This window comes from Rousettus aegyptiacus, unplaced genomic scaffold (genome assembly GCF_014176215.1).
Source record: "Rousettus aegyptiacus isolate mRouAeg1 unplaced genomic scaffold, mRouAeg1.p scaffold_m13_p_1, whole genome shotgun sequence".
Lineage (NCBI taxonomy): Eukaryota > Metazoa > Chordata > Mammalia > Chiroptera > Pteropodidae > Rousettus > Rousettus aegyptiacus.
In genome coordinates, this window is record NW_023416284.1 from 12,975,447 (window position 1) to 13,001,603 (window position 26,157).

A 26,157-nucleotide genomic window follows, 5' to 3' on the forward strand; every position below is an offset into this window, starting at 1 on the left:
CGGGAAGGATGGATGGGCTTGGCATCCAGAGACCCGAATCCACATCCCAGGAAGACCCCTCCCCCACTTCCTAGTTGCGTGGCCAATAAAAAAGATGTCACTCAGCTAGTAAGGTAAAGTGTGTGGGACAATGTCTATAAAGTTCAGCATGCAAGTACCACCCAAGTGACTATTATCATCAGTGTCATCAAGGACCCTTAATATAAAAGTGCTGGTGTGCATGAGGGTGTGAGGCATCATATACTGGTTTATAATGAACCAATAAAGTGAAAACTAAAATTAGAAATTTATTAGGACCAACAAGAATTCTGAGTATTAGCAATACATTAGCATGCAATAAGAAATGCACAGAAGTGGGTTAACAGTATTAACCACTGACATCCCAACTTCTCTGGGTCTACTTTTCCCAGGATAGAATTTTTTAAAGGGGTGGGTGGGGGGACTTACACAGTAGAAGGCTTCGAGAAGCAGACACCTGCTTGACTCTCTTAGTGCTAACAGAGCAGAAAATCATGTCTCATATATAATGAATCCCTCGCAAAAAGTTACTTATTAGAAATGAGTACCAAGACCAAATAAGAACTATATAAACAAATACATAGATTAATAAGGATTTGGAATTACTATTAAGAATATATAGCACAGTTGCTAGTCAATAAATGTCAAAACAAACAAACAAACAAAACCCTGAACGAAACATACCCTTAATAAGAAGAAAAATATATGAACACTGTTCTCAAAGTGTTCAAACTTGACAAAGATAGTCATGGCAAATAATTGAAATTTTCCCTCCAATAAAGGAAGCCCTCAATGTAAAAAGGGACTAAAAGTTCCTTCTCTAAATATGGGGAAATCCTGAGTTTTTATATATATATATATATATATATATATATATATATATATATATATATATATATCTTTCTTTTTTTTAATTAAATTTTTTGCAAGGAGAGAAGAAAAGGTATGAGAGGCATTGGCATGAAATCAGGCAGTAGAAACTAACAGATAAAAAGGGTATGAGAACAAAAACATTAGCAACAAGTACAGTTTAGAAAGCCAGTTACTCCATCAAAGCTGCCATATTAAGGCCTAATCCTGAAGAGAAAGTGTGAAACATTTAACAAAATATTTACCACATGCTAAAATCTGACTAACAACAGAAGGTTTATGCTTCTGGCTTACCATGTGGACACAGAATGTCTTCATTAAAATTTAATTCTTCCTCTTCTTCCTTTCTTTCTTCCTTTGATTCATCTAATCAAAAGAAATACAGGTAATAACTGCTCTGGCTGTTATATGTAAAGTTCAAAGTAGCAGAGGCACTACTCTGCACAATTTTGAACAAAGAAAACTTTAAAATTAGACACTAATGATTCCTACATAGTTCTCCTAAGAAGTGTTATATTTCTTTACCTTAAAAGGAAAGAATATCTCAATGGCAGTTTTACTTTCTAAAGAGTTAGGTTATGCAAGAAAATGTGCCTTTTTCAAATTGAAAAATAATTTACATATCCTTCCATTAATTCCAGTCAAGACATTCAGAATACTGTGTCATAAAGCAAGTTAATCATCCACATGTCATGTCATTCTCACCTACTTACTCTTCTAGGAGGTTGAGCAGAAAGCTTTAGAGACTAATGCAATAAGGACTTAACCTTTAACAGCTAATACATAGAATAAGAACTTTTCCTGTTAACATTTCTCTTCCAATATCTGCTTTTCCTACTTGTCTACACTGTATCACCACTGCCTATTTGTAGTTGTGTATACCAGGAAGATGATCGAATAAAGTCTTAAGTTTCAGGAGATTAGAATAGTTATCATGGGTTTCCCAGGGTAAGTACACAATGTATTTAATACACTTAATATATATAGAGTATTTACTAAAAAGATTTATTAAAAAGTTCAAGTAGAGAAATGGGCAAAGGAAGGACATTACTACAGAACTCTCTCTGGTATCCTCTCTCTGTCTCACATAAACTAGTACAAACAACTTCTTAAATATACGATGACGGTCAACCTCAATGATAATTTTAAAAGATGCAAGCCTTAACACTCCTAAGTCATTTTTAATGTATCAATAAAATGATAAAAATTGATGTGACTGATGTACTCTTTATATTGACAAAAGCACATAGAAACAAACTCCCAATATATTTTTTGGAGGAAATTTACCACTATGTATCTGTATATGACAATTATATATAGGTATTATTCTCTGATCCAGCAATTTCTCAGAATTTATTTAAACTCCTCAAATTTAAAAATGTTAAAATTCACAGCTTAAAACTAATAGTGGCTTTAGTGTTTCTATTTTCTCAGAAAGTAAGGTAGTGATATGAGGACCTACACCAAGTAAAATTAAATGATATAACATGTTTGAATGCAGAAGATAGAAAGTATTTTAGTAAAATGATTAAGAATATTAAAATGATAAATCCGTATGTAATTACTAATATCTGGAGATAAGAAAAATAAGTTAAATCATTGCTTACATTTTAAATCTAAAAATAGTTTCTATCTCCTAAGTTCCCTTGATGTCTTAAAAAACAGTTAAAAGTTGACTTACACAAGCTGCCTTCTCTCCTAAGATGAAAAACACAGTATAGTATAAGCTCCTCTACTTGACAAAAGCAGCTGGTAACTGTGACAGATAGTCTATAACCGAAACGTACTATGCAATTTGCAGTAGAATTACCTTTCTTAAAAATTTTAGTCTGGAGCAAAATTAAAATTAATTTTGCATGTGATTAAGTAGATTAGAGACCTTGCGCCCAACGCATGCCAGGTTATGAAGAATTCTTCAAGTGAGTTGCTGAACCCTTGCTCAGTATCAATAGCTTAAAAATTCTTTATTTGTTTTGACACATTCTTGAGAACTTTAGGTTTTTCTATGAAAAATTATCTTTAAAATTACATGGATGAGAATGAAACCAATTTTACTAAATGAATTTTAGTAATTTTAAAAAGGAATGTTTAGAGTTTTGTGGTATAGCTCACTACCACCTCCAGTTTTAGACGTTACCTTTATTCAAGCTGTTGCCATTCATTTTTCCATTGCTTTGGTCCGCGTCACCATCTTGCTCATCCAGTTGTTCAAGAGCTAACTGGCGCCAACTACGCAGGGAGGATTTTCCCACCCAAAATCCATCGTTGCTGAGGAGCAGAGAGAAAGAGAAAACATGCAAGGAATGTCCTCTCCCCTTTTCTTACAAATGTCACAGCTAAAATGAATTACACTCAAAATCTGCTGTATACACAATATTTGTAACTCACTTCCTCATTTTGGCCAGTTTTATTCCTCACTATTGAATTCATATTTTGTTTCCATCCTAAATCTTACCTGCTGCTCCTAACACACATTTACATTCATGTCAATCACACCAATCAACTGGCTGTTTTCTTTCACTTGATTACTATTCACAACTACATACAGCTGTGCCTTTAAGAGGCACTCACATATAAACATCCACGTCTACAAACAATGTCTCTATCAACCCTGCTTTGGTTTGGTCAGGCCTCAGATCCATATCTCTGCTTCTATCTTTCTAACGGATGGAATACAGTCACAAAGGCTATGTGACTCAGCTTTATTTTTTGCTACAGTGACAATCTGCAAAATTTAACCTGGCTCAGCTATCCACTTCATCACTCACCTTTCTTCCAAAAAATCCCAACTCCTATTATCTGTAAATAATCAACTACTTGGTTATTACCTCTTAAAATTTTTTCAATTTATCCTAAATGACATACACTGTGGAACATACCCTTTTACTGTTGCTTTTAGCAGATTATTAACAGTTTTATAATCTTCATTCAGTTGGTTCTTCAGACGCAACACTCGACAACGTTCTACCACACATTCCTTACACAGGGCTTTCACTAGGGGCAAGAGAGAATAAAAGGAAATATAGTTTACTTACATAGAGAATTCTGTTAGGAAAATGTTTGCAAAACAGAAATCACAAATTTTGACAATACAGCAAATTACAATATATCTTAACAATGTTATCTACATAAAAATCAATGAGATGAAATGTGTATATGCTAAAACTATCTTTACCATTAAGCACAATATTTTACAAGGTTTAGATGCAAAATTTACAAGACCATAATCAAATAATTGAGACCCTAAGTAAGCTGGGGCAGTCATGTATCTGTTAATTGTTTAAGGGTATTAACTATTGGAATACTTCAAAGCACAAAGCATAAAACACGAAAGGGCAAAGAAAAATCAAGGGCCCAATTTAAAACACACAATTCTAGGGATCGTATGAAAATGATTCTTTGAAAGATCTCATTGCACAGTTTACTAATTCTAAATCAAAAACAGAAATTTAAAAAGCAACACTCCAGATGTGTACAAGAGAAGGACTGAATATGTAGTTAAATGCCAGTTTTTATGCAGAAAGTGGTATACAATCAAAAAATAGCATTTAATTTAGGGCAAACGGTGGTGGTTGCATAATCTCATTTATTAGACTCATCTACAGATTAGAAGGGAAGCTGGGTTGCCAGCTGCTTGTTAAAAAGAAAAATGTGATGGGGAGAGGCAACCAGAACCAAATAAGACTGCGGACTCTACGTGGTTGGTTGTATTCAGGGTGAAATAAACCAGCTCCCATTCATAAGCTGAATAACAATCTGTAGATCTCACACTGTTAAAAGTCACCATAGCAGGAAGGCATAAGACTTGCAATGAGCCAGCTCAAGGTTCAAATTCTTTGAAGAGTATTATATAAAGTAATGAAAAACTACCAGATGATTTCCTTAGAAGTATCCTATTTTGTCTGCCTTAAAGAAAAAGTATCGGTTTCTGTTCTAATAGTTTAAATACAACACATATAATGTTGCTTAACTTCTTTATTTAGCAAATCCTTTCTGTTAAGTGTAAGCAACATCTGGCTGAACATAATTTGGTCAGATGATCATAAGGACTGTATGATGAGAACTTTAAGCATTTCTCTCTCTCTCTTTTTTTTTTTTGTAGAGAAGACACCTCAAATTACCAGTTAGTCTTGGTCCTCCTCCGTATCTACTGTAGAAAATGTCAGCCGCATATTCAGATATCCTCTTCATAATTGATATTTTATCAGGATGCAGCTTGTCATGGGAACACAGACAGGCGTGATTATCTATAGGCTTGGTAGGTGTCGATTCATCCAACCACTTTTGTAGCCACTCGAGAGAGACAAATTCATAGGGCTCTGAGGAAGAAAACAAAGGAAAGAGCCTATGTATTTTTACAGCTTTTTGAACTAAGTGATACATTCATTTTTCTCAAAAGATAATGCAAACTCTGTCCAAAGTTAGCAGAATCAGAAGAATCATTGTTTAGGAAGGATATTTGATGAGTATGACACAAAGCTCCATTTAACTACCTCTCTCCTGAGTTCAAGGAGCTGGGAACAACAGGGACCAGTCTGCACAGTGCCCTATGAGATCGGCTGGTATTATTAACCACATTCTACCCGAGAGCTATCCACAGAGACAAGTGTCTTGCTTGATAGCAGAGCAGAGCTTTGATCAGGACACTATGATGGTTGACCACAAGCCACACTCCACACTGGCTCAAATCACACAACCTCATCTCCTACTAGATTTGTTCCACAAATAATTTTCATCAACAGTTTTCGTCAATATGTGATACACATCTGAAAATTAAAAGGAGAAGCCTGACTGAGTTCTAAGTTAGAAATTAACCTATCAGAAGCTCTAATCGCACTTTTACAAGCCCACTGGACTTTTCTCCATCCAAGATGATACTGACACCAATGAAAAGGTATTTGAAGTCCACACTCAAATCCATATCATGACCTATTCATTACATTATTATGTATTTCAAGAAAGTAAGCTATTTTAAACAAATTGCAGGATGAAATACACTAGAACTAAATTATCGTCAATTTTGGAGTTGCAAAAATTGAGACGAAACGAAACACCTCAGCATATGTTTTAGTTTGGGAAAACAGAGTCCCTGAATTCCCTAAAAGCCAAAATTAAAGATAAAGGGCCAGCTTTGATTACTTACAAAGAGCTCCAGTGAGTCCCAGCATAAAACATAGAAGAAAACATACAGAGGTTGAATTGATGTATTTGTAATTATGTACTACTTCTGATGAGATCTGAGGGATAGACAATTCAACTCACAGCCCATTTTGACCAATTTTATACTTCTCCGTATAAATCTAGGAAACTAACTTCCATTGTTAGTTTAAATAAAACATTTATTCTGATGTTTACCAAAAAAATTTCAGAATTGGTGGATCCTTATTTGTGCTAAAATGGTACATCACCAACTGAGAGACTTCTGACTGATCAGCTCTGCTGCAGCTACAGAAGAGCTGGTGACTGCAGGTTATGACCAAGGTCTAATCCAAGTTCTGCCACCAAGAAACTGAACTTGAGCAAGTCACTTAAACTCTATGCTTCAGGTCTTTTATCTGTAAAATGAAGGTAATAATACCTGCCTTCTACCTACCTCACAGGGATGTTGTTGAATGTAAAAGATAAGCTATGTGAAGCATTTTTGAGCTTTTTGGAAGAAAAGAGATATAGAAAAATTAATTATACATTCACACAATATATAAAAGAGGAGACCTTAAGATTCAGTATAGGTAACATGGCTGTGGCATTTCACAATACATAATGATATGGTTAATTCAATTTAAAATACCTCTCAATTTTATTTGCCACTTATCAAGTTTAATCTAGCAGGGACAGAGTACACTGGATATCTTAAGAATACAAAGATAAATTCCTCCTAAGAAAACAAAATGAAAGTTTTAGCCTATCTAATCTTTTCACAAATACAGTTACATAGATTAAAATTTTTAGTAACTTGAAGGCTATCAAAGGAGGGAAAACACAATTGTGATACAGAGCGACATTCAAGAATTTACCAGGTGTTATTTCCCTAGTAGCTGGGGAAGGATGACTAGAGGACAAAACGTGCAACTCTTAACTGAAAAAATAAGCCACAAGAATCCGGACCCTTACAAGGGAAGAATTCTAGGAAAACTAAAAGTGCACAAAGCACTCCTTGCCACGGGGGTGGTCTGTGGATTCAAAGCCCAGGTGACTATAACCCCGCCCCATACAATAGCAACCCTCAAAGGCAGCTAGTCCAAGGCAATATTTTCTAATCTCCTACTGGAGTCCCACAGAAAACTTCCAAGTGAAGCTTATTGTTTTGGTTTTGAGTAGTTAAATACTAATTCAATGTATGAAATGAAGATTAGAAATATCGTGTATGGTTTTATAGTAAGAAGAGGAAGGAAGAGAGTGGAGACGGGGCCTGTAACTCTGATGTAACGGCACACTTATTAACTCAGCCAGGTTTCCAGATTTGCGAAGCCACTGCAATGTACTGGAGGATCCATGGAAGAAAGAGCGACTGTGGTCACATCTTTCCTTCCATTTTCAATCTCCTTTACTATAAAGAGCTGTATCAATCTCTGCCCACAGTGTCCCTTGAATGCAGGGTCTAGTACAAGTTAAGGCAGATTCTGCTTGTGGAAGGTGTTTACACTACAGAGGTTTTCTGTGTCAGAGACAGACTCCTGGCAGGTTCTCAAAAACATTCTCTATTATTTGTGATTCAGCAAACCACCTAAGCGTCATCTTCCAAAAGCCTGGATAAATCAATTACCAAATAGGGATGAGCATTCTAATTATCAAATAGGAGATAACAAACTATATAAAATCTCAAGCATCTGACAAACAGGAGAGCAACTGTTAAAATACTTACTACGGGGAAATGTACATTTTGATTCAAAGTTATTCATAATTTTTTTAATTCCCAGGTTTTGAACACAGGGAATTTTCTTTTGGAATGATGAAGTCTGGGAAGACAGAGTCACCAAAAACATCTGAAACACTTTACCCAGAGATAATTTAAGATTATTTAGAGATAAGTTATTTCAATTTAAATTAAAAGAGCCAAAAAGGTTAATGTTCCCAGTGAGATTTATATTTTAGGATAAGTGACTCTTTAAATAATGTTCACGAAGGAGATTCAGAAAATGCGAAACAGAAGACTTCGAATGGCAGCACAAAAACATGGTCATTAGCTTTGAAATTTTACAACATTTTGGGACAACATGGATTTCTGCTATGTAAATTTACTGCAAAAACTTAAGAAAAAAGTGTAAAGCTCATAATTGGTAAGAGTATTGGTTACATGGCTATATTCTAAAAACATAAGCATCGGTTCTTTTAGACTGAATGAAAATAGCCAAGAGAACCACAAGTATGCGTTAACTGGACACACTGCATCTTTGGGCTGTGCCATTTTAAAGAGTGGTTCCATAAGCATTTCACTTCAAACCCAGTAAATCCCTTTCTCTTGTTCCGTGAATAATGAAAACTGTGAATAAAGTTCAAAAAATAGATTTCTAGGTCCCAATTCTTGAGTAAATTTAGAGCTTTGAATCATATGTTCATTTCCAAAACATGTCCAGTAAAATTAAAGTCTAATTCTTTAGGATAATCCCAACCCTTGGGACAAAGTGAGAGTAACAGGTTACAAAAGAAAGGTCAGAATCAAATTAAGATGTCATTTTGAAAAAACTTTTAAGAGCTATTCCTCCAGATTTAGCAATTTATATCCATCTTTTGTTTAAAATTATAGCAGTAATGTAAAATATTACCAAAAAGACAAAAACCACAAATACAATTATGCTTGAGTATTTATTTTCTAAAATTAGGATTAAATTGCCTCTCTTCTTTAAGTAGGAATTAGTTACGGGGGATTCATGTCTATGAAATGGCAAAGACAAAATATTATTACAAATGGCATGTCAGCCTTAAAAAGCTGAGGTTTTCTTTTTGAAGCACTAGGTAAACTGTATAAACACATACAGTAAAGGGATGAGCTAAATTATGTGGGACACTTCTTAAGAAATTAGAGGTCAGCAAAAACATTTTCCTATTCTTAGCATGACATTTGATATTAAATTTCAAATTAATCTAATAGCATCATAAAAAGATAGTATTCATATAAAAGAATGCCTGTTCATATCGTGAGGGTACAAAGTATGCAAGGAAATAGAATGGGTGAGCTGCTTCCACAGTAACCCAATCACACTTTTCTAAGAACAAGTTAATATCTCACAAAATAGAAATATCTTTAAGAGTCATAACCAGAGTACTGACCTAAACCTTATAAATTAAGCACTTCTCATTTTTTAAAAAGTACATGATAATGAAAAGTATTATATACATTATATGCTTGATTCTACACATCAAGTTATTGCTGGTTTACACAGCAATTTTATAGCACATAAGCTGGCATTAATGGGTTATAAGAAAGAGTAAAGTTTGTTCATATACATTTGTGAACATAAAAGAAACAAGGCACTCAATGGCAACAGTGCTGTCCCAGAATATCTTACAGACCAGCTCCAGCAGGTAACCTTTGGTACAGCTCCTTAACCTCTTCATGCTTTGCTTTGCCTTTATCCACACTTTGCTTACGCATCTCAGCCATTTCAATACACCATTCCTCAAACTTGGAATTATCCCGATCTACCAGCTCTTGAAGAAAGGCTGTTCAAACAAAGAAAAAATAACATTATCCTGTTTCTAGACACGGAACACTGCTGATCTTTAAATTATATCGAATATTGGCTAAGATTTTGGTGGCAGCATCCTTTTGTGGTCTCCCTTTCTGTTAGAGACCTCCAACCTGAAGGCAAAAGTAAACCTGAATACAGATGTTAGAATGCGACTCCCTCCACCTGATTCGCCATGATATCATCACCCAGCCCAAACCATCCAATGGCTCGGAAATGCAACTTCAAAATCGATGGTGCCACAGAGAATAGAACAGTATATTAGGTGAGATGAAATCTCAAGGCTGCCTTCAGGCCAGGAGCAATTCTTCCTTTAAAAAAAAAAAAAAATCTAGAAAATTTATAAATAACTGGCTAAAACTCACACATTTGAACCAAATTGCTCTTTAAATACATATCTTGATTACCTATAGGATTTATTTTTATTTTCATTTTTTATGGTGACATTGGTTAACGAAATCCAGTATGTTTCAGTTGTACGTTTTAACAGTAAGGCATATATATATATATATTTACACTGTGTTCACCTCCCTATGAGATTTTTTTAATGGCTTTTACTTTCTTGTCAGAGGTGGGAGGGGGTCAGTGGAATAGTTCTTTCTGTTAAAGGCTCTTCACTTTAAAAACTCACTACTTTAAAGCAAATTTGTGGTTATATCTACTTTCACCGATATTTACCATATGCAATCAACCTATATTACTAAATAAAAGCAATCTGTTCTTGTCATTGATCTTTGTACGTGGTATTCTAAAATATTTGCCTTACATAATCCTGGAAAATTGCTTACCTGGTACTTGAACAGTTGTGTTGGGTTTTTCTTGAGTTTGTAGTCTATAAACCAACATGTATGCATTTCGAGAGCAGTGAGTTCCTTTGCCACACTTGGGTTTACGTGTCTGGGACTTAGAAGGTTCTGCTGAGGTAGGGAAACCAAAATATGACTAAATTAGGATGCCTAGTTTGTTTACTCTTTTGCGCGGGTGGGGGGCAAGTGGGGTACAGGGATGAGGGAGGCCACAGAAAACAATCCCTAAAATATACACTTAAGATACTCTAACATGGATCTAAAACATTAAAAGGCAACACAAATTTAGCAGGTTCTACAGATGTTTGAATCTTTAAACAAGTGTACTATCCTATCCCCCTTGGCTGCCATATTCCATATTTAAAAGATAAGTAAATATTGTTTTTCATGAGGAAAAACTTGGAACAAAAAAAGAGTACTACAACATTATTTGAGTGTTAGTCTTAAATCATAAAAATAAATCCAGACTTAACTGTCCATAGAAATAAAATGACATCCTCAAAAAATGAAATGAAACATTAATGAGCAAAAAGATTAGCTATGCATCTCTATGAGTTCAGTAGCAAGTAGAAACATTAAGTGTTCTACATAGTAAATATACCACATGACAGTGATCTTCAAATTGAGTTTGTGCATCCCAGGGTAACATTCCAAGGGGTATGAAGTCATGGACAGTTCTGAGAAAATCAATCACTACACTTTTAATTCACTGTGTACTTTTCTAAAACTTAATTGGCCTCAAAGCTGAGGTTTCATTGATGGTTTCCACCTTTCCTTTCTCAGTCATCCATCCCCCACTTTACAAAAGAAAGGCATAATTTCTCACCCAGTGATAAAAAGTCTCATCCATTAAAAGATGTATTAAAAACAAATTTTTTGTGTTTAACTTTTTAAAATTTATTTGTATTGGTTTAATTAAATATGTAGTGATATTTGTAATTTTAAAAACTTTTTAAGAATTTAGAGCTTTATAGTTATAGAAAACTTAGTATATTCCATTAGAACAAAATTCTGTAGGATCAGTGTAATAGAAATACAAGAGAAAAGAAAAGCATTAAAAATGTCTTGCTATGAAAAAAGACCAGTTCATTTACCTTTTTAAAAAAAGGATGAAGGTACCAAATCTGTTACTTAATTTCATTTGAATACTCTTAAAAGTGATGTTGCAGTTCTACTATTTATATGTCAGAATTACATTACTTAGAGTTACTTAAATTTATGATAAATGTTGGATTTTAAAATGTGCAAAAGGAATGCGAATTTGTTCAACAGTCTTATAAAGAATACAGGATCAAAAATGTTTGAAGACCACTGTCACAGGGATTTAAAATCTCAGGAGCATGTACAGCCAAGAGGAGGTCAGTCATTTGTAACTGAAAAGTATTAAGACCTAAGCGGTTCATTACTCTGTACAAGTGGAAGATATAATGATTCATTAAAGTTCAAGATAGAATACAATAATAAATGAGTAATTTATTTAATGAGAGACTTTTCTATATTTTTTATAAGAAAACAAATGAAAGCTGCAATGTCAGTTGCACATAATAAATAATGAGGGGTACTAAAACACTGGAATGAGATCCTGATTGGCCTGGAGTCTCTTTAACTATTTTAAAATTTAGGACTACCTATATGTAGCAAATAGGACAACCTTAACAATGCTTTTAATCTTACAATTCTGACTGAAAACCAGATCAAATAAACTTTAATGAACGTCAAATAAAATCAAAATTAAATTATTCACAATTTAAAGCTACGTGTCAATTTCATTCCTAGTAAAAATATCACAGTGAGAAAAAATATAAGCAAATGCTAAGAACTTGACTATTTAGGTAACATGGAAGCAATACTGCTGAATGTCTATAAACATCTAAATGTGATTTTGAAATAGAATATACTACATAACAAGAATTTGGTCACCACACAAAGATGTGTAGAAAGACTACCCTTGGACTTTGAGGGCCAACCCCCACTGCCATGCTCCTCCTCCCTGTCTGACACATTGGAAAAGTGGTTCTGATCCACTAAGAAGCACAGTGGCAGGAGACACACACCATTCACTCATTCTTTTTCTCTTATTTAGATCTCACAATCCGAACCTCATCCCAAAATGATAAACATGGTAAGAAAAGTGATGAAAACCTCAACCAAGAGGGATCTTACTAAAATTGTTCACTCCTTCAAGGGGATAAATGGGCATTTTGCCCTAAGAAAACTGCGGTGATGAGAGGTCCGTACTAGGATACTATTTCAAGAAGTGCTTTTTATGGCAGACCTCATCACTACAAAACAGCAGCTTCCGCCCCACAGAGGCACTGCGCCAGGGATGGGATCAGACACTTAACAGGGAGGAGTAGACACTCTTCTTGGAGCAAAGTTCCATTGCTATAGTTACTTTGCAAAAATAAATTTCCTGACCCAAAGAAAAAGACTACACATCCCACTGTACTAAATCCACTGTTCATCATTTTTACCAATACTCACCATCCTCTCCCCTCCCAAGCAATTAACCTGGTAATTGCAAATTAAATATTTGTCTTCAAATGGTACTGAAAACGTGAACTATGAAAACTATCTCTGGAGCAAAAACATTTTTAAAAAAATCAAATGCTGCTAATAAAAGATGTTCAGAAATTTCACATGTTTAAGAAATGCAAATATCCTTGATAGTCCACAACAATCTTGGGCCGTAATAATTTATCACAAATATTTTTGGTAAAAAAAAAATTTATATTTTAAAAGGGCACTCACAACTTAAAGGTTTTACCTAGATCTTCCTCAATCCCTAGCTGTAATTTCTTCCCCTCCATCTTTTCTATGTCTTCGTCATTAAACTTGTACCATTCGCCAGACTGTGGATCTTTCACGTGAGCGATGTAGTGGCCAGAGTAGGCACTCACTCCTCTGTGTATGAGGACTGCACTGAGTTCATACACATAGGAACCACCTGGAGAAGGGGGACAGTGAAAGAAATTTCATATAACGATGTGTCTTCTTGTATCCTGAACCTGAACTATAATGAGTATGATTCTTTAAGTAGCTGAGAGAATTCAAAACATGTCACCTAAGAGTGAAAAAGTTTCATTTTATAAAATTATGTGGACGTCCTAAGCTGTATCACCTCTCCACTACCTGTACAAAACTGGGGCATTCTGGGCATTCAGAGCTACAGAGATACTCTGCTCTTCTTTGTCCTTTTACATAAACTGGCTGAGCCATATACTGACCAAAAAACCCTTGGTATTTTCCACCTTACAAAAATTCATTATATAAACTAATGAGACTTGAGTGCAAAACTATTGTTTATAGAAAAAGGAAAACAAAAAATCTAGAATGATTCTGCCCTCAGATTTCTTCATATTTTCAGTTCCTATTCCACTTTAAATAAACAAAACCTACAAATCACAGCAAGTGGTTTATGCGAGGCTTTATCCATACATTAAAATGTCGGCAAATGAATGAATATTTACATTTTAAAACAAAGTATATTAAAGTTTGAAAAAAATCTTTTAGATTCTAAACTTAAACCAATTATGGAGAGGAAATTATATATTGTGGGAAAAGATCACTTCTAATATGTTTTATTATTAAAAATCACAAAACAAATTTTAAAAACTCATTAGTAATCCCAGAGACATAACTGCTATTAAAACTGAAAACTTTCAGTTTTTTCCTAACAAATACATCATTAACATTGTTCCATTGAATATTCTTCCAAAAATTATAATGACTATGTACAAGCATAACAATATACTGGACCACTCCCATATTGTTGGACATATAAACTGGTAGCATTTTAGGGTCAATATAAACAATAATTATCTTTGTAATAAAAATCTTTGCACATATCTTTGACAATTTCTTCAAATAATTTCCTAAAAACTGCAAGCAGTGAGTCAGAAGGTCTAGTCAATCACTCATTCAACAAGTAATAAGCAGCTAGATACTATTTCAAGCACAGAGGATACAGGAATGACCGAAAGGACAAAGTCCCTGCATTCTTGTAGCTCAGTGGAGGACACAGTAATGCAGATTAATACCTGGACCCAAACCCACCCCAGCAGGAAATAAATATCTGGCAAGATAAAAATATTTTTAAATATTTTTAAATACACTGATTAACTCATCTACAAGTTCTTAATAGTATTTCCTAAATTAATGACAACAAATCATAGAAGAATAAGTAGTAACTATTAACTATAACTATTACCAAGACACCACAAAAATGTTCCTATCAGCACTATTGCAGATAACCAGATTTTATACTCTTCTACTTAGAACGATGGTAGTTTTATCAGCCACTGGAATCTCTTCTTTTTGGTGCATCTATATGATTACATCACAAATTTGCCTTAGTGTTTTGTTAATAGGTTTCAGTTCTTTATTTTTAAATATAACTGGTTTCTTCTGAAATTCTATGTATTTTATTCAGTCACCAGACTCTTGAAGTGCTCTTACAAGGATATTAACATCCCTAAGAAATACGGCAGGAGTTGAGTTAGAGTCAGGTGCTAACTGTTTAGGAATGAGGATCCCTCAGTCTACAGATGTCTGTATATTTGCAGGCTCACTATTTAAAGAAATGAGTCAATTGTCCTTTTACAAAAAGATCATCTTTTAGATACATCTTTTCAGCTTTGTGTGGATATGTGTGTGCAGACACATGCAAATAAGAATATAGAAAAATACAAATACTGGTTGTCTGGGTAATCAGCTACAGGATGTTTTTATTTATCCTCCTTATGCTTTCTGTATTATTTTCCAAATTATCTAGAATGAACCCTGAGCAATTATAGCAGAAGTTAATTTGTTTTTAGTATTCTACCCATATAAGGTAGTACATTTATATAGCAACATTTCAACAGCCTATGAAAGACAGGCCTATAACTATAATCTACTGGATTAAATTTTACAAGTTCTAGTTAACGGTTCTAAAATAAGCCAATTTTTATTTCTTTAAAAACTAAGAGTTTACTACATTTAGCAAACCAACATGCCAAAATTGAATATTTCTACATGTGCTTTTTAACCTATCAAGTTTATCTGTAAATATCTTTCTTATTCTCTTTATAGTATAAATTGGACAAAAATATAATAAATTTAATAACAACGGTAAGAACAACTATTCAAAATCAAATAGTGGAGTCAAGGAAAGTGCTGATTTCAGATCTAAATTTCCAGCCCTGGAGTAACCACTAATCTATCAGACTCCTCTAATTTCAAACAATCACCTGAACAAAGGAGGCAGGAAGCAAACTACTATATAAAGAGAAGTACAGCTACGTTTGTTTATTCAGCCAAATTTAACAGTAACAAAGTCCAGTGGCAAAATCTGTAGCTGTTTCCTTTATCCAGGGAGGTCCAAATTTTCAACCACGGTACTGACAGAGCATCCATACATTTTTAAATTTTATTTTACTTTTTTGCATCATACATTTTAAAGCTTAAATATTATATACATCGTTAGCCAACTGCCCCAATAATTTCTCTTAAAGGTTTTGTTGTATGGCTTGTTTCTACCGTAAGCTGCCTCCAAAACCTTGTTACCAAAAGAGACAGTTTATTACGTAATTTCTATATTAAAAATTTCATAAGCAGTAAGATCAATCTTGAAAGGAAAATCAAACAGTCCTTCCAGGAAGGGCAAGGTGTTTGTTTTCTCTGACAAGAATCATCCTGTTTGCTAAGTGAAGACTGCCAGAAGAAAATGTAGTCAATTATTTCTTCTTTAAACTACTTCACAGCATCCTAGAACTTATCTTTAAACTATTTCACAGCATCCTAGAACTTATCAGTGGTCACATATATCGAGAATTATAACACACACATTGCAATTATGCTGCCCAACGTTTTTGATAAATTGTTAAAGGAAAAAAATATTAATGGAGGCAGCTTAGAGGCTTACTCTGAAGAATTACAGATATACTATTCACACTAAAATAACATGTGTGGGTTCAGGAACAGTGAAATCTTTTTTCATTTTTTATTCTTTTATACATTTAATTATGTAGATATTGATGAACCATCTAATCTTTGTTATATTCTTACTCATAGAAAATGGAAGTAACATCTCAGCTCACCTAAAAAGCCATTGTTCCGAGACATTAGCCAATAGTTTAGGAGTACTATTTTGTATTCATCACAAGTAGATAACAACTTACAGTCTCTGAGCATTTTAATTATCACTGTTCGGTAAAAATATTACCTTTATGTTCCACATAAGGTTCCATATCCAAATTTTCTGAAAAGCCAATGTAGGTATTCAGCTTTTTCTTATGCCCAGTTTGCCTAACCAAGAGGAAAACTAATTATATTTATATTTAAAACAATCATAAAACAATGTATAAGCTCTATCCAGCCATTTTAATAAACTCTATTGTAGCTAGGTAGATTTCATTTCGCAATCTTGCTCAAAAACCTATATAAGTAAACATACTACTACGTTAGAATTGGCAAATAATCAGTTAAAAAGTATACATTTAAAGTGCTAATTCCAAATATTTCTAGGCATTTTGATTTAATCACAAATCATGGATGCTCCTGATTTTTTATAGAAGAAATGGACATATGCAAACATTGATTTTAATTATAAAAGATATATTCCCATGAGAGTGGGGAATATTGTAATGAGTAGAAATTTCATTCTAGTGCTAATAATACAGAATGTCATGGCAATTCAGTTTCTACCCGAATGTTTGCTTTTCCTTTACATTTTAAAATAATTTAAAAAATAAGGATTCTCTACTTTTCTAGTTCTCAATTTTATATGGCTGGCTTCTTTAGCAATTTTGTGATAAAATCACAAAATATTGGCATTTCGAAACGACAGGCTCCATCTATACCTTTTATCCTCGAACCTAAAGTCTCAAATTATAATCATTTTATTATCTTATCTGTCTACAGTGAAATCTGTACGTATTAGTTCCCAATGAATAATAAACACCACTACTTGTACATATTTACCTGTCAAAGACAAAACGCATCAGCTGTAAGTTCAGAGTGCAAGGAAGGCTAAGGAGTCGAATTTTCCTTGTAGCATTCTGTTTGCTTTGACAGTTTTCACAAAAGTATCGATTGTCTCCCTCTAATCTTTCTTCCTGATAAGGAACAAGACATATTAGTTAAAAAAATTAGAATGTGGATTTTTAAAAAGTGATCTAATCTCTGATGTAAAGTATAATTTCACATTAATTAATAGCTCCCAATCAAACTGTTTAAAAGTTGCTATAAATAATGAAGGACATCTAAGGTAAAAGGCACTGCTTAGCAGCAACACTATCGATTTGTATACAATGATTTAAAACTGATGTGCATCCTTCCAAAATATAAGATTTTTTAAAGTAGTCTTTTTTAGGTCCTTTGTCTTGATAATCCTACTTCTGGGAATTTTAAGGACGTGGGTTTTAAAAAGAATATCATATGTACTTTGATGCAGTAAAATTTAAAAACAGAGAAAATGGGTGCAAACTATACATGGGCACCAGAATACAGAATTCTATATATGCAAAATTTACACACACACACACAGACATTGATGAGACAAAGCTAAAAGAGAAGTGCAGGAAAATTTAATGTTCTACCTAATGGTAGTAGTTCCTTTTTAAATTCTTCCTTTTTGTTTCTGTAATAGCTTTTTCGTATAGATTACTGCAATACAATACTGGCACCATCACTTTATTCACTTGGCTCAAAGATACCACATTCACCTGCTTTTCTCTTAAACTCAGTGACCAGTCAGTCCTCCTCCTCAGCATTCTTTGCCAGCTGCTTCCATCTGCCTGATCTCTTAACGTTTGAATGTCCCAAGGCTCAGTCTTTGGTCCTTGTCTCTCTCACTCCCTTGGTGATTTATCCAGCCCTGACTTCTCCCCTAACTATAGGTTCTCAAATGTAGCACACCCCAATACAATCTCCTCATTCCTCTCCCAAGTCTGCTTCTCCCACAGTCCTTCACATCTCGGCTATAGCAATTCCATTCTTCCAGTTGCTCAGGTCAAAACCTAGTAATCCTTGACTCCCCTCTTTCTCTCCATATCCAATCTGCAAATTTTATCAGCTCTACTTTGAAAATATATCTAAAATCCAAACACTACTTATCACCACTTCGGCTAACCCCTGGTCCAAGTCATCGACTCCTCCTGTCTGCCCTTGCCCCACCATCAGCCTATTCTCAAGATAGCACCCAGTTATCTAGTTAAAACAGGTTTCATCATTCCTAGGCTCACAACCCTCCGATGGCATCTCATCTCATCTCAGAGTAAGTGAAACTTCTGACAAAGGTCTAGCAAGCCCTATCTGAAATGGTCCTCAGTTACCTCTGCAACTTCATCTTCCGTCCTTCTCCCCTTGTTTATTCTCTTCAGCCACACTGAACTCCATCTACCCAAACACTCTCCAGTCCTTGCATGGCACTCCGTCACCTTCCATCATTTCCTAATTGCAACCGACCTCATCCTCATCCCTACCACATACTCTATCCCCCTTCCCTGCTTTATTTTCTCCATAGCACTTATTATACTTGACACACTAAATATTTTACTTATATTTATTGTCCCTTCCTGGTCCCAACACCATTATACTATAAGCTGCTTAAAGGCAAAAATGTTTTGTCTTTGTTATGGTTATCCCCAATAGCTGAAACAGTGCCTCAACAGTAGTAACCACTCGATTGATATTTAACTGAATGAATTCAATAAATGAGTACGTCAAGCATACTAAATAGTTGTGCTAAAGTAGTAGAAAAATATTTTAAGAAAGCTTTATAATAAGCTCGTCTATTATGCTATGTGTCTGTTCCTCCTTGATAACAAAAGTTTCCTCTTAGCAGCTTTTCTACTCAGAACAAAAGGGAACCACTTCCAGATCTCTATATAAGCTTACAGAAAGTAGAGATATTGAGTGGCAGGGTTGAAGAATGACCACAGTGATGTAAAATATACTTACATTCAACACATTCTAGTTCCCGTTAAATGAAAAGGTAAATTACTCTATGGTAACAGAGCTTAGATTTCCTTAATACTCTACTATCGCCAATCATTACACAATAAGATTTTACACATACATAACTTTACAAATAAAATGACTTGAATAGCCAAAGATTGTTTTGAGAAGCAGCCTCCTTCAACATTTTATAATTTACAAAGTTTCTTTTAGATCATTACATAAACAGACACTTCATATGTAGAAAAAGTTGAAATAATGAATTTATCCATTAAATCAAAAAACCATTCAGAATAGTATTTAACTGTTAATGAGCAGAAATAACATATACACCAAAATTTGAATACCTTCAAAAATTCCGAGATACAATCTGTTAACTGTTTGTGGCCTTGGATATTTAACTCCAGTTCATAAAACTTTGATAAAAGCTTAGACTCTCTGCCACACTGATTGCAACTATAATAAAATAGAGTGATAAAATTAAGATCAGAGTGGGAAAAACAATAAAGTTCTACTGTATTACACCCTAGAAATATGGAAAGCATTTATTACCTAAGTTCTCCTTCACAGAAATTGTTTATACTATGTAGATTTAAAAAATAAAAACAGAAGGTGATTGGTTTATGATTGGTTAAGGCCATGTAGTTTATGATTAGGCAAGTTTTTAAGAGTTATTTCACATTTACCCTTGGTATTCTAGCTGGCTCCGACCTGATGCTTTTAGCTGACACCACAGCCGAAAAACAAAAGGCAAGAGCTCAACCACACACATTTCCCAACACCTGGACGGGTTCAACTGCAATTATCAAGTCAGTTGTTTACGCATTCCCATGGCAATGTATTGCTATAAATATTTCAGGTCCCATGATAACCCTCTAAAGCTATAACTTGGAACTGAACTGAAAATTAGATAACACGATCAACTGTCTTAGAATAAAATGTACCATGAAAAAGCTGTAACACACTTACACAGTTACATAAGCATATTCCCCACAGAACTGCTGTTGGACAATGTTCCGCACATCTGGATTCTTTTGTTTAGACAAAGTATCTTCCAAAAGAGACATAAAGAGCTTTGAAAATTCTTGGGCATCCTATAACACAAGTGTGGGTTAATAAAAAGAAAAATCATCTTGCTTTTCAATTTCTGTTATAAATAGTATAAGTATTACAGAAACTATCTGTACTTTGAACCAAGCATTTTCTATTAGTTTGTGCCTACATATGAATTTTCAGATATGAGATCAAGGAGAATGTGCAATATACTGAACAGTAAATAAATGTGCTAATTCAAAATAGGAAAAGGTTTTTAAAAAGCATTTCACTTTATTTCCTTCTATAAATGTTCTAAGAAATGCTTGGATAACTTTTTATATTTTAAAAAAATCAAGGGTTCTTACCTGCTGCTGCCCTGTGTCCAAGCCCAGGGCTTTAACGAATCCCGATGGATCAATGTATCGTCTATTACTGTTTTGCAACAAGGCAAACAAGTACTGGAGATGCTCACAAATTGTTTGAGGCTCATAATCTATTTAGAAAAAGTTTGTTTTTTAAAAGCTGCTACTTTTTAAAAGACTTCCTTTTCACATGAGAACATAAACACCCTTACATCTCAACTACAGAGTGTTTCATTAGTTTTAAATTAAAAAAAAAAAAAACAAATTAGTAATCACATCTTTTGGAAGTAATGAGGCAACCATGGCTGCCTATATGCATCCCCTAAGGCAAAAGGCTATACACACAGGACAACAATCACAATCATGACTAGCTTCTAGAGTGTCAAATCACAATGAAACATCCATTCCAGCAATAAAGACTATATTTACCATTCGCATAAGATGGCCAAGCACTTTAATATAATCTCATGAATGTGGACTTGCCGTATATAGAGCAAGCAACAGGAATCTGAAGCAGATATTCAGACCTGAATGAAGATTTACTGTTAAAAATTCTAGAATTTTCAGGCTGTAAATTTTAATTAATTGGGGGAAGGTATGCAAATAGGAAGCATAAATCTCAAGGGCCCTTAAAGACTTGAATATTATCTTCTGTGCCAGTTATCAATTTATGGCCTCTTAGGTCCAAATCCACCCTTCCTTGCCTGCTCTGTGATAACAGAGATGAGCTCTGCAAATATTTCTCCTTTGCCAGCTGGCTCGAAGTCAAGTCTTGTCAGTAGAGGGCACCAGATGGTTGGACTGTGCCTCTATCAGACTCCAGAGGGGTCCAGCCTCCTAAGGACTCCAGGTTCAAAGGAACAGCAGCTTCCCTTGGTACCTTCTCTGGTAGCTTCAGTGGGATGCTTCCGATGAGGCTTTTCCTCTTGAATGACCACCCTGTGAATGACCTCCTGGACACCCTCTCAGGTCACTTCACGGGGGTTCCAAGGCCCAGCATCTTTCAGGAGACAGCTTCCAGCATAGTCCCCCACTGGGGCACCCTTTTGGCCATCCAGTGAGCCCTGTCAGTGCTCTCTCCAAAGAGGTCTGGGTCTCAGGTCTGAGCGGCAGAGGTCAGGGACTCCTCTGTGGGTACTCTCTTTCTGCTCCAGGGCTAGTGGCTGCTCCCTATGTCTGCTACTTCTGTTATTTTTTCAAGTCTTCTTTAATTCTTACTACCCAATTCCCCCATTATTCTAACTTCTTGTTAATAATTCTCTATGCTTTCTCTGTTCAAATTATTGTGTAGTTTCTGTCTCCTGATCGCACTCTGATGGTTTATCTCTTTATTATCAATGGTGACTTTTAAGAAATTAATATTTCATTTTTAAAATAAAGATAAAAAGCTTACTTTCTGGGGTGCAAAGGCATTGCAGGCTGTTAAAAGCTATTCAAGATAAGTTTGTATCTACTCCAACCCTCTTATTTTACAGGTTATATACTCCATAAGATCTTAAATAACTCATACTCCACTGCTGCTACTTTTCTTATCTGTAAGATAAGGGAGTGGTTGAGCTGGGACTAGAATTCAGATCCCATCATTTCCAACATAAACCCTTTCCACTCTCCTGCACTGTGCCTGTAAAGATAATACCAGAAATGTACATACACTCTTATCAGAGAACAAGGTGATGAACTTTGGTGAAATATTAAAATTTGTATGCTTAAAAATTTTTGAAAAATTTCTTGAAGACATACATTGAAGCCACAATGTCCAAAGAAGGCCATGGCACATCACTATGAAACAGAATTTTAGTTTTCATTTATTATTTAACTTTCTTCTCATTGGTAAACTTATACTTCAGTGAAACAACGCTAAAAATTAAAAATGATATATTTTATATGACTCACCTTTTACATACACTATTACCTTCAATACTTAACACACTATCATCCAGATTTAAATAATCAGAACTATAATTTTGGGGGTAACAACTTAAGAATTTTTAAGCCCTTTGTTTTGAAGCAAAGATTACCGTTAACAAGGACCAAGACTCTAAAGTATTACCATGGTCTAGAGGGCTGTGAGAAAATGCGGGGCTTACAAATCCTGAGTTTTCTTCCTCTGAGCAATCAGATCATATAAAAGACAGCACAGGATGTATATATGAAAACAAGAGTTGAAAGTCCCCAACGTGGCACTCCTAAACATATGTAACCTTAGACACTCACTCCTTCCACCATCACCCCCAACTCTGAGAAGGAGAAAAATTTGGTTCATTCCGTGAAAGTTCCATCTCGAAAAAAATAATCTCTGATACTAGCTAATACCAACTAGGAATAACAATACACATATTGTGCATGAAAAAAACGAAGTAATTCTGGTAGAAACAGTTTGAAACTGATTCTGTCTAAATCTGCAATGAGCCCAGTCACACATTAGTGGCTGATTTGGCCAAGGTTGGTGAATTTAATCTTAATTTTAGAGGTTATCATCTAAGTGAGCTTATTTGAGAACAAAGACAAAAGATTGGAGTTACACTGAAGTATTTATTAAGTCTCTCAACGTAGGCAAAAGAGTAACCTTGTCTGCTTTATTGACTGATTTTTATCAATCACTAGAAATAGACTACAATCACAGCATATTATATAAAAAAAACTACAGCTGTAAGGTACATAATAACCAAATGTATTTCCTTCACTAGAATATTAGACATTTTGTGATAAAGAGGAAAACAATTTTGAACCTAACAATGTTTATAAAGGCCCTAGCACTGTGCCTGGCACATAAGGAGCACTCAAAAGTAACTTCCTCTCTTTGGTTGGTTTAGAAGTAACCTTGCTGTTAATATACACAGAAGGGAGCCTTTCCCACACCATCCCCACTGACCTTTCTCTTCTTGGATGCCATCTTCAATCATGTAGTCGCTACAGGTACTTGGACACAAGTACAGAGCCTGCCGAAGCTCCAAGTTGAGAAACCACACTTGAAGAAATGTGTTGACATAACAAGTAGCTCCAAGGTTAGTGAGGCCCACAAATGAGTTCTACGAAAGTGGAAAATTTACAGATAGAAAATCAATTTCCCTTTAAATAAAAAAATATATAAACATTATTTTTTAAATTTCAGACTAAAATTTTTGTTACAACTGTCGCAACCAACATGGTACAACCTTAAGCCTCTCTAGGCCAGGGGTAGGGCATCATTTTCATGAAAGCCCCACTTGGGTTGACTACAGGACTGGAAAAGATTAGGACAACGCCAAAGCTCATCTCTAGTCTTCTGGTCATCTTCTAGTCTTCTCCAGCCACTTAATCTAAAATGACAACAGTAGGCTCTAGGAAAGATCAGTTTTGAAAGTGGGCACCTAAAGTTTGTTCATTTTCTATATTCTTAAACTAACAGTATCCAGAAGAATGAAAAAAACTTCAACCCTATTGATCTGGGAGAAGGGGTACAAGGAGAGTTGGTTGCAACTTTTACCAAAGATATAAGGATGACAATTTCTGAACTTATAAAGAATCATTATTTTTAACACAGAAAATACATAATACAGTTGATGACTTTTTAAATGCCGGGCTTTATGATTAGGAAATATTAATGTATACTAAAAAAAGTAAAATTATCTGTTATTTATATAATATATATAATAGGCTCAAGAAAGCAAAGTAATATCATTATGGGGGCTTGTTCCTTGATTTACTACCTCCTTTCGACTTTAAAAAGTTCAAAATAAAACACATAACATTAAAGCAAACATAGAATTAGCATTTAAACAAAAACTATTATTTAAAGGCTCAATGGATCACAGTTACCTATTGTTAAGCAGACCATAAAGATCTGTTCCAATTCAAGCAGTTTAGAATCTTAAATTCCATTATTTATCTTAAAGCTAGACAGGTTATCTGAAATCAGTAATGGTTTCTGATTTGGGACAAAATGAAATGAAAACAAAATAAACAAACATAGGAAAACCATATAAAATCACTTTAGTCTAACCAATGTACTGTATACTTGAAACTAATTAAAATAAATAAGTAAATTTTTTAAAAAGTCACTTTAAAAATGATGGCTTACCTTTTTTCTCCTCTCACAATTGGGATCATCAATGTTATGAAAACTATTTTCATCTATTTCTCCTAACCAGATATGCTCACCAATCCCAACCAAGCAATTCGGATTTCCTTTGCAGTTTCGTCTATGAATAAAATACAGTTTACTTTAAGAAACATGCAAATTAAAACTATAATGAAATAACATTTATCTATTTCTCATCTATGAGATTAGTGAAACTGAGAAAGCATATCTCCACATTCAGTTTGTGGGGTGGTGGAAAACCAGAACTCATTTACTGCTGATAAGAATGCAAACTGATAGGACTCATGGAAAAGAATTCTGCAATCTCTAACAAATCTACATATACAGCTAGCTATTTCATTTCTAAAAATTCACCCTAAAGTTACATCTCATCGGTGCAAAAACACATGCTCTAGGTTATTCATTACAGCATTGTAATTGCAAAATGCTGGAAACAATCCAAGTAACCAAACATAGGGGATATGGTATGCACACATAATGGAGAACTATGCAACTGTAAAACAAAAAACACAAGCTCTCTGAACTGGAGTAATTTCCAGGATATATAGTAAGCAAAGTGCTAATGACTCATCTATAGCATGCTATTTTTGTGTGTAAAAAGATAGGTAAATAAATAAAATATCCACGTGTCTGCTAATTTGAGCAGTGAGAAACACGAAAAGGACAAAACTAATGAAATTGGTTACCTACTGGAATAAGAGTAAAAAAAAAAAAAAAAGAAGTAACACTTCTCTGAACATGTTTTAAGTTGGGGTTCATGTGAATGTCACACACATGCACAGAGAATGGGGGAGCCCTAAATTGAACACAAACGGAAACACATTTCAATTGAATAACATATCCACGTTGAAAGAAGGGAATGGGGCACTAACCCAAGCAACTTGAACCCAGTCATCAGAAAGCTCATTTAGTAGTGTCCTTCCTTAAGCTAAAGACAAGAGGAACAAATGCCAAGCTCTAACGGTTTCCTTTTCTGAGACACCTGTAAAGGATTCTGAACTTTTTGTACATTCTGCAACTGAACAAACAAGAAAATACACAGGAGACAAAGGGACTCAAGATTTGGAGAGGACAGTGACAAAGAACAAAGGGATGAAGGATAAAATGAACCCTGCAGTATTGATTAGGAATGAGAGAGAGACGCCGAAACTCACAGATCTTAATATATGGACACAGGTAGATTAGGGGTGCCAGTTAAATACAGGTTAGTAGTTATCAAAATTTCAGATAAAAGACATATTTACACTAAAAATGTATTGCTGTCTATCTGAAGTTTAACTTTGATTGGGCAGCCTAAGCAGGATGGCTTTTTGTCAACTGAAGGCCTAAAAGCAATACACATGAGCACACCTAGCAAA

At 34.6% G+C, this 26,157-nt stretch overlaps 1 protein-coding gene across 4 annotated transcripts in view; it reads right to left on the reverse strand.

Moving 5' to 3' along the window:
* USP48 (ubiquitin specific peptidase 48) overlaps positions 1 to 26,157 on the reverse strand; it is a 65,004-nt gene that overhangs the window by 25,649 nt on the left and 13,198 nt on the right. For 3 of the 4 annotated variants that reach the window (XM_016149255.2, XM_036229783.1, XM_016149254.2), the window contains exons 2-15: positions 24,779 to 24,899; positions 23,591 to 23,747; positions 20,722 to 20,849; positions 20,291 to 20,415; positions 19,669 to 19,777; positions 17,345 to 17,478; positions 16,587 to 16,669; positions 13,149 to 13,328; positions 10,364 to 10,492; positions 9,400 to 9,549; positions 5,010 to 5,207; positions 3,768 to 3,882; positions 3,026 to 3,156; positions 1,183 to 1,254 (exon numbers count right to left, since the gene is read on the reverse strand). In XM_016149255.2, the coding sequence (XP_016004741.1) occupies positions 1,183 to 1,254; positions 3,026 to 3,156; positions 3,768 to 3,882; positions 5,010 to 5,207; positions 9,400 to 9,549; positions 10,364 to 10,492; positions 13,149 to 13,328; positions 16,587 to 16,669; positions 17,345 to 17,478; positions 19,669 to 19,777; positions 20,291 to 20,415; positions 20,722 to 20,849; positions 23,591 to 23,747; positions 24,779 to 24,899 (1,832 nt within the window). The remainder of the gene's footprint in view (positions 1 to 1,182; positions 1,255 to 3,025; positions 3,157 to 3,767; positions 3,883 to 5,009; positions 5,208 to 9,399; positions 9,550 to 10,363; positions 10,493 to 13,148; positions 13,329 to 16,586; positions 16,670 to 17,344; positions 17,479 to 19,668; positions 19,778 to 20,290; positions 20,416 to 20,721; positions 20,850 to 23,590; positions 23,748 to 24,778; positions 24,900 to 26,157) is intronic. The other variant, XM_016149256.2, reaches the window with a different exon arrangement.